Below are 9692 nucleotides of genomic sequence, written 5' to 3' on the forward strand. Positions count from 1 at the left end.
TCTCAAGAGCCATTCTGGCTGCCACATCACCTCTGGGGAAGGTGCAATGGCCTGTTGTTCAAATCCTGAATCCCGGACACGCTGACCTGGAGAACTGTGAAATCTCTTGCTAGCCCTGTGCTCCAGCTGCCCCCCTCCCCCAGAGGCCCCAGAGGGTCGTGAGGGCCACAAGACAGAACCAGGCATGGTGAGCGCAGGGTCTGCCTTCTCATGCACTCTGTGGCCAGACACAGTTCTGCCCACTTCCCTCTCTTCCCTAGTCGTGGGGACAGTGGAAGGGTCCTCCTGGGTGCCTTTTAGCAGCAGTGCCCTCTCTAGGTCACAGCTGGGTGTCCATGGCCCTGTGGAGGCTCCAAGGAAGTCCGGTCCACACTCCTAGTGAGTCCACACTCCTAATGAGTTGGCAGGGACAGGAGAGCATTCAGAATCTGGAAGATGGGCTCTCTGAGCAACTGGAGACAAGCTCTTGGACCTCTGGTTAGGAGATGTGGGACAAACTGTAAGGGTGTGAACACTATGGGTGCCCTAGAGGGGTTGCTGCCCATCAGAGCCACAGTCTTAGCAGTCACTGAATGGGGCCACGTCAGGCACTATCCTGGACGCTTCCCGGGTCTGAATACACCTATTCTGCACAATGCCCCTGGAGTAGGAAGCATGATTCCATCACGCCTGTTTTACCCAGGGTACATGGAAGGGTACAGGAGGGCCTAACTCTGGACATGCCTGGTCTCTGCCCAGCTGGGGAACTGAGCAAAGAAATTCACGTCAGGGAATTTTTCAGACAGCCTCAAGAGGAAGTGGGGATGCTGAAGAGGAAAAGCAGCAGCAGGAAACAGTCCGCTTGAAGGTGGGGGTGGAGCTCTCCTCAAGGTTGAAGGAAGGGAAAGTTTCAAGTAAGTCAGGACCTGTCAGTCTCTTACCATTTTCTGATGGGGGTGAACACTCCCAAAGTTCACTTTGCACCAGTCTTCGGGATCTTTCTAAAGGTATGAGAAGCCTCTCCCATTTAATCTGCTGAGTGTAGGGGCAGTGGTAACTATTTTACTCAAGACTCTGGACTTCAAGGGCCATAAATCCAACTTGAATTAGCTTAAGCAAAGGGAGGTGCGTTAGAATAATGGGGCATCTCGACATCTGAGGAAGGGCATGGGTGCCACCAGGCTCCTATGACAACAGGAAACTGGCACTCCCGCCCCAGGAATCTTGGGTCTACGAGAGACAGATTCCCCCACGGCAGGAAATGGCCTCTAACAGATCTGGGCGTGAAATTCCTTGGTTCCACCAGCAGAGGGGAGAAGACCAAGGAGTGGCTTTGACTGGACTCGCTTGGGCCAGGTGTCTGCCCCTGGCCAGGCTGCGGGCAGGAAGTCAGAGCACACTGCTTGGCTTGGCTTGTCCACAGCTCAGCCCTGGACTGCATGGTGTGTTGGGGCCTTGAAGAGAAGGGGAAAGCCAGGCAGACACCCCATCTGCAGTAGACCGCAGCATAGTGGTGGGTTCCCAGGTGCAAACGTGGACAATGTGACTTCTTAAGGTTTTATCAGCTGCCAGACACCACAGTCAAGAAGGCAATGTCGTCCAGTTCAGTTGAGCAGACGTTTATTGAGCACCTATTAAGTGCAAGGCACTGTGCTAGGTGCCATGGGAAATACAAAGAGTGAACATAGACGGTCCCTGCCCGCGAGGAGCTCACAGTCTAGAAAGGGAGGTGAGACACAGTACACAATCAGCTGCAATGATACCGGCCAGTGCGGCAGGTGCCAAAAGCGAGACACAAGCGCTGTGGGTCACAGAGTGCCACAGGGTTGTTTCTGGCCAGAAGCACAGGCAAGGGCACAAAGAGAAGGCAGGAGACTGGGTCATTGAGGGGGAAGCCATTTGGGAGAAAGGGCATCTCTAGCAGAGAAAAAGAGGTGCACACAGAGGCAGGAGCCCACAGGAAACTGAGGAAACGTGTGTGGGCTGCAGTGAGCATCTGGGGAAGGGCTATTCAAAGTGGGCAGTCACACGTGGCCACGAGGACAGCACGGATACTATGCTCAGGGAGGGCTGAGCTCGGTGCTCTGGCCAAGAGGCACTGAAGATCACTGAACAGGATGGTTTGTGACCAGCAATGCATTCCTGGAAGATAAATCTGGGAGCACGCTGGGGTCTGGGAGGGTGGGGTGGGCTGACTGATCAGGGGCTGCCTGAGAGCATGAGAGAATGACTAGTGGGCACTGGCAGGACAAGGACAAGGTGGATGAGGGAACGCTGTGGCAGGGTGGGGTGGGAAAGGACAGCAAGGAACGGAAGCAGGCTGAGGGTCTGGGGAGTGAGTCTGAGGATGTCACAGGGTTTCCAGTCATGCTAGAAACGCATTTCTGAATGGCAGGCCTAGAGGTGGGACTGGAAGTCACTGCCCAGAGGGGACATGTGGAAGCAGGGAAGTTAGGGAGGGAGGAAGGAAGCTGGAGTTAATGACCATTAAGGGTGAGTAGTTTCTCACAACGTGGTCCCTGGACAGCCTGTGTGGGAAACACCCAAGGAGCTTGCTGATGTCTCCAATTTCTGGGCTTTACTCCAGGGCCACTGAATAAAGAGCCCTGGGGGTTGTGCTTAGTAATCCGCATTTTTAGCAAGAGCCACCCTCCCCATCACAAGTCCATGGCTGGTCTGAAGTTTGACCACCTGTCAAGAAAGAAAAGGGTCTCAAGGACTGGCCTTTAGGTAAAAGAATAGAAAAGAATGAGGAACATTTGGGAGGGAAATCTCAGAAAAGGAGGAAAGTAAGGGCCACAATGTCAAATATTCTGGTCACTGAGGGTGGACACGAAGATTAAGTATTGAGAAAAGGCCTCTGATTTGGCAATTACTGGTCCCTGATGACTTCTCCTAGACTATTTCAGGCAGTGGGTGGGATGAAGGTCAAGTTTGCAAATAAGGAAGTGAAGAGTGGGAAGGTGAGGGAGAGCAGCAATGCATGGAGAGGATTCTTAGGGGAAATCGGGTGATTTTACTACAGGAGCCAAGCTGTCATAATGGAGAATGATGGGGAGGTAGATAATGAAGTAACAAATGGCAGGAGTCAGTGACTGACCAAACAGACCACAGTGAGGAGAGGAGAGGGACATGGGAAGGAAGGACAGGGGAGGACCTGGGAGTGCTGGTGGACAGCTGGAAGCTGAGGGAGAATGGTGCCAAGGCCCAAATTCAAGGGGCCCTGTGCCTGGGGCATCTCCTGTGGTGGGGGAGGGTGCTAGGAGCAATCACAGAGAGCACAGCCTTCTCTGTGACTCATACTCCACATGTGCCACGACAAACCTAAGCAAGACCCCATCCCTCTTCTCAGAGACCAAAAGCTGCAACAGGCCTGAGTCCCCAGCAACACCTCCACACCATAGCTGAGTCTGCCAGACAAAGCTGACCTGTCATCCGGGATGGCTGAGACGCCTTCCCACTGTTTTCTAGCCAGCAGCCTACTGGGTCTCAAACACAGGGTACTTGACAGAAAGGTCAAACAAGGCTTTCTTCTCCCAGAGCGGGGAGTCGGGGCCTGGGAAGAATGCAGGCCTGGGAATCATCCCGCATCACCATCTACTTATTCTCTGACCCCGGACAACCTGAGCACCAGATGCCAGTGTACCAAATAAGGTGCATCCTTGCCAGGCCACCTCCTTCACGGGAATGCCGGGAAATACAGGACGCAGAGGCACCACATTCTGTAACCCGCTGAGGAGTTACAAAATGATGATGCATTGCTGACACTGCCAAGGTGGCTCAAAAATCCACTGCTGGGGGCAGACCATCAAGAAACATTTCAGTAGCATCAACATTGAGCTTAATATTAAGAGAAGGCTGAAGGACTTTTTTTAATGGTCTGAAAATTGAGTTTTTAAATACTAAGTTTAACTAAAGCTGATGATTTTCAGAAAGAACTGTGACTTATGTTTGATGTTGTAATTTATCAAAGGAAGTAATTAACCCACTTAGTCTCCTGCATCCTTCCTTCCCACGCCCAGAAAGAGGAAAGGGGCAGGTAGAGCCCTCAGAAACAATACTAAGAATACAGAGGCTTACATGATACAAAGCTCAAAGGTCAAGTCACGTCTAGAGCCTAGGAAACTCTGGAACCCCAGGCCTAGCCAGCCCCACCCGGCATCAGTGGAGGCTTAGTCCCCTTTCAGGAAGACCTGTGTGGCTAAGCCTCAGCCATCAAGGCTTACCCCCGGGTCCTTTTCTGAACATTAGAGAAATACTGGATTGGCAACACTGTCAGACCAAACCTCAACCCAGAAGGTCAGAGTAACTACAAGACAGCCCTAGCCCTCACACGTCTGCCACACTTTTACAAACCACCGGTTCTGAAGATGAGGCACAAGGGCTGTGACTGAGTCACTTCCTGGCCACCTCAAGTCTCCATCCACAACTGGGTGGGTGACTCTGGCAACCTGCCCCCAAAAGGCAGTGGACAACCAGTTCCTCGTCAGGAAGCATCTTAAAGGCATCAGGGAGAAAACATGATTGAAGTGTAAGTCCAGCCACCTGGAGGACCCTGGATTCATCCCTGGAGGGATACAGAGGTCAAACACACCTGCAGGGAGCCTCCTGGGGAGTCACCAGCTCTGCTCATGGCCAAAAAAGTCCCTTCACTATGAAAAACAAACCAGCACTGAGTCCTCAGCAGCTGTTTCTGGGGGCTGGGAGAGACGTGACCCACAGGGCAGATAAAAAACTGACCATGAGCAGCCTGGGAAGGGAACAGGTATAAAATACAAAGCCCTTTGAAAGTCCAGAGAACAGTAAAGATGTTAAGAATAATTATCCAGGAAAAGAACTTCACTGACACAGAATTTGAACAACACTGAAAACACAATACTAAGATACCAATTCTGAGATAGACTCACTCACAGGAAGGGCAGCTTAGGAGAACACTAAAAAGACAAACACAGGAAAAATAAATAAGGGGCTCTGAGCCCTCATGGCAGCTACTAATGCTATTTATTGGCTTAGGGTCATTCTTGAGAATAGAAAACCACTTTTGGCAAAGCTGTATAAACTTCACATGGGTTGTACCTCCCATGATATGGACACAAAATTACTGTAACGATGGGGCTCTTTGTTAAATTTCTTCACATCCCACTATTATTTTCAGAGGCTAAGACATGACTTCTAGAGTCAGGTCAGGTATAGCGAGGCCTCAGCCTGGTGAGCATGTCAGAGCACTGGACAAGGAGTCTGGTCCCTGTCCAGCTGCTCTACGGCTGTGGACCTGGGCATGTGCAGACATGAGCACACTGAGCCTCAGTTCCCTCTTCTTCAGGGTGGGAGGGGAAGTAGGGTGGGACTACATGAGTTCTGAAGTTTCTTCTTGCCCTGACATTCTGGGAGTCTGTGCCCTGGTCATTAACAATGGCTAGGCACAGGTGCCATCTAGTGGCACCACCTGCCCACTCTCACAAATGGCTCCAACAAAAGACCCACAGGAGCAAACCCAACTCCTACGACTCTAATTCCAGGGGTGAGGGCAGAGGAGACCGGGAGGGATGAGCACACTTCATGTTAGTGGACGTTACATAGTCATCTCAAGAAAATATACTTTAAGAGGTCTTGCTTTCCCTAAGAAAGCAACTCTTTTTTTTTTTTTATTTTATTTAGAAAGGCTACTCATATCCATTTGTCAATATTTTCAGCTTTAAGGAAAATAGTTTAAAAAACATAAAAATGTAAATACACTCAAGAGTAACTGCTATTAAACAGTTCTGAACAGGCAGAAAATGTACTTTCCTTTTACAGAAAATGTTAAATCTGTAATAGCAGCATAATTTATATATAGAAAAAGCTGGTTTTGAAAACCCAGATTTTTTTATACACAAAACATCTGTTTTCTTTTCTATATACTACAATAGCATTTCCACTGGGAAATCGGTCTCTTCACATTATGTCACTTCCTGCTGCCACGTGCAGACACTAGCTCGAGTGTGGCCTTCAGTCCAACACCATGGCAGACAGTGCGTTCAGGTCTTTCATGTATGGGTGGGCCACCAATATCTGGTCGATTTTCAGTCTCTGCTCGGAGTCAGGGAAGATCTTCAGAAGGGCTTCCCTCAGCTCGCTGGTTTCTGCAGGAGACCTCTGTGCTGGCATGGGCACGTTCTGCTGCATACTGGGAAGGTTCGACAGAACTGGGAAGCGGGGCTGCTGAGGGAGCCAGTGGCTAGGTGGGGCACCCTGAATCCGGGCTGGAGGCTGGTGGCTGGTGCTGGCTGCCTGGGCCCCAGGGACTCTGAAGCTGGCGTCAAATATGCCCACATTTGGCAAGGCATTGAGCAGGGGCTGCATATCTCTGTGAATGGAATGAGTCTGGTGAGTCAGGCTGTAAGATAAATGAGAAACCTGCTGCTGACCTTGAGGCCGTGCTGCTCCATGACTTCTGAAGGCAAGCTGCCTACAGAGGGGTCCACAGGGATGACAACTACACCATCTCCAGACCAGTCATGATGGGAAATGACAGCTCATCATGAGCTACACCACCCTCCTAGGTTTGCAGCTGCAAGAATGGACCCCAGCCAACTGCTGGCTCTAAGCCAGGATGTGCCAGAATCACCTGAGAGCTTTCAAAAGACACAGACAACAGGGTCTTACTCTTCTGGAGACTAATTCTGTGTGGGGCCCTGGTTGATAGGGATTAGAAAAAGGGACTCCTTTGGGCAGAGGCAGCCACTACGGATACCTGTTGCCCCCCCTCTCCACCCTCACCAGTCCGGGCGAGGTGTTGGTGCCCACAACCTATACACTCATGGGTAGGTGTGAGTGTGTGTAAAGGGCATCTGTCTTTTTAAAGAAGTTTCCCAGGTGACTTGGGCTTGCAGCTGAGAAATGGGGCTGGCCGAACACTTTTTCCAATTTCAAAAGCTCAACTAACTTCAAAAGTTAGTTCCTTGGTGAGTGGAGTTATTATTAACTTCTCACTCAATTTGTTAACACATTGTAAAGAGTGATTAAGTGCACGGGCAGGGCAGACCCTGCTGCCAGGCTGCTGAGGTGAAGAAGGAGCCAGAGAACTCTCTTTCCCATTAAGCCTGACCCGCAGGCCTTGATGCTTGCACACAGGCGCCAGATCTTAAATGCCCAGTGGAGATGCACTGACACCCAGCAGATGTTAAAATGGCTGCCATTCTCTGAGCGTAGGCAGAGAAGCAGAACCTTTGGGAACTAAGCCCTCATTCTATGTAATAAAACCCAAAGGCTCAGAAGAGAAATGATTCCTAAGACCCAGGGAGCCGAAACTGCACTTGTCTCCTCTGTGGAAGATACCTCTGTGTGAACTACCCCAAATCCAAATCTAGAATCCCCAAGGGATCTGGTTATAAATAAAGATCAGCTGTCTGTCACCAGGTTATACTATCTGTCAGTTAGGCACATACGATACTTTAGTTAACAGTGTCCATTACCCAAGAATTCTGAAAACGGATATAACCACCAGCAACTTATCTTTAAAAACCCAACTAAAACAAAGAAAATGTCAACTATCAAATCAATTTCAGATCAATATGAAATACTGGCTTCTCCATTTAGTGGAGACAGAAAGTTCCCCGGGTAGTGATTCCTGAATAGTAAATAAATTAACAGGAACATCACAAATTTAAAGCAAATAACCTTGGAAAGTGAATGTAAGAGTATATTCACGTATACATAATGAACCTAAGTGGCGTTTGCTCATAAGTGGCAGTCAGCAAAACCTGCTTTGTCTTTTTAGACCTATACAAAGCTTGGCTCCCCACCCTCTCCTAGGATTAAAACCAAAGGACCATAAATGAAGACATGGTCCTTGGGGTGTGTGCTTGATTACCTTTCAAATATATTATACCAGCAATAAATCTAAGGCTAATACAAAATTTAAAAGTGTTGTCTTTAGTTATTCAGAGACATCACTTACACAAAAGCACAAAGAACTGAAACAAGTTTGTAAACAGAAAACAATGTGAAAAAGCAAATACCTAAGGAAGACTTCTTTCCTAAGAAAGTCTTCTAATCGAGGTCCGCTTCTTCCCAGAGGGTCATCAGGAACCATAAATATATCCCCGACGAAGGTATACTGAAGCAATCTATAACACAGAGAATGATTACAATGCTGGAGAAAACGTGAAGCTTTTATTGTTGCAGGAGCTGAGAAGAAAGTAGAAGTGTCCACCTAATTCCAAAGCAAGAGTCACCTATAAAATTGTAAGGCTGCTTACATGCCTAATGGAAAAAACAAACACATCCAAGTTAAGCCATCTGAATTTCTCTTTTGGATACAAATACAGTAAAGTAATAAACTTTTATCATTGGCCCTCACAATTCTTATTGAGACTTTCAGATTTTTATCTAGGCTTTGGAGGCAGCTTCTTCTCCTAACTTTGAAAACAAGATTTAAGACTGACTGCTTAGGACACACTGCTTAGGTGCTCAAAAAAGGTTTTACTTTTGAATAGTTGTATCTATAGGCAAACCACTGAAGATAACCTCTTAAAAAAACAAAACAGTACAGGGCGCCTGGGTGGCTCAGTTGGTTAAAGCATCTGACTCTTGATTTCGGCTCAGGTCACGATCTCGCAGTTCGTGGGATTGAGCCCTGCATTGGGCTCTGCACTGACAGCTCAGGGCCTGCTTGGGATTCTCTCTCTCCCTCTTTTTCTGCCCCTCCCCCCACTCACTCACTTTCTCTCAAAATAAATAAACTAAAAAAAAAAAAAAAGAGAGAGAGAAAAGAAAAAAACCCCAAAACAATAGGATATCTGAACAAAGAAAATCTGAGATCTCATCATGATTTATCAAGTCTGGGGAAGATGTGATAAAGAAAAAAGGCCAAGTGCTTGTGTTTGCTGTCCAGACCTCGGTTTCTGCCTTGTTTTGTGAGTTTTGAAAGCAATGGGCTGGTTTCAAACATTAAGTCCTGACTGCATTTAGACCTTCTACACACAGAGGAGTGTCCAATAAATACTGACAATGAGTCTAGGGCAAAGGTCCAACAGAAACATGTCCTAGAAGATTAATAGCTTGTTAACTGTGCCTAGAAGGTCAAAGACCAATTCTCAGTTCAGCTCTCAACAACAGCTTTCCAACACCATGTGGGTCAAAATACATACAGTAATTAACTCACACCTGGGTATTTATAGCAAAGGATTATTTTCTAAAATCCTCTAACGAGTTAGCAAAATAACAAATATCAGACAAGGGGCAACTATGAAACCCCAACAGAAATAAATATCTAATTGTACCTGTTATGTACTAGTTATAACACAGCCTGAGGTATGTTGATTTATGCTTTTAGATTTGTGGCATATAGGACTCATCCCTGGCACCATCACAGACTACTGCCTTTTACAGAACTCAGTCAGATGATGCTTGTTAACAAGAAGTCCTGGAAGCCAGTGTTCACTGATCTTAAGGCAGGTGGACACATTCAGAACATCATCACAACTAAAAAACTTGTATCAGTGAATGCTCAACTCTTGACTTTGTTATTTTGGATGATATTCACACATGTTTTCAATATAGATGATTAAACTATGATGGTAAATGCTCAAGGAAAGCATCAGATATTGAAAAGCAGAAATACTCTTCCCACTCCTAAGAAGTGAAAACTCATCAGTATGTGGATTTTGGTCTCATCCTCTTACTTGAATCATAGCTGTCATTAAATCCAACCTTTGTATTTCATGGTTGAA

The 9692-nt window shown here is 47.5% G+C and overlaps 1 protein-coding gene across 1 annotated transcript in view; it reads right to left on the reverse strand.

Annotated features, from left to right (window-relative positions):
* Positions 1 to 1582: 1582 nt before the first annotated feature.
* The window catches only part of N4BP1 (NEDD4 binding protein 1), a 49688-nt gene continuing 41578 nt past the window's right edge, over positions 1583 to 9692 (reverse strand). The window contains exons 6-7 of the mRNA XM_007096916.2: positions 7980 to 8087; positions 1583 to 6325 (exon numbers count right to left, since the gene is read on the reverse strand). Of these exons, the coding sequence (XP_007096978.2) occupies positions 5968 to 6325; positions 7980 to 8087 (466 nt within the window). The 3' untranslated portion in view covers positions 1583 to 5967. The remainder of the gene's footprint in view (positions 6326 to 7979; positions 8088 to 9692) is intronic.

This window comes from Panthera tigris, chromosome E2, assembly GCF_018350195.1.
Source record: "Panthera tigris isolate Pti1 chromosome E2, P.tigris_Pti1_mat1.1, whole genome shotgun sequence".
Lineage (NCBI taxonomy): Eukaryota > Metazoa > Chordata > Mammalia > Carnivora > Felidae > Panthera > Panthera tigris.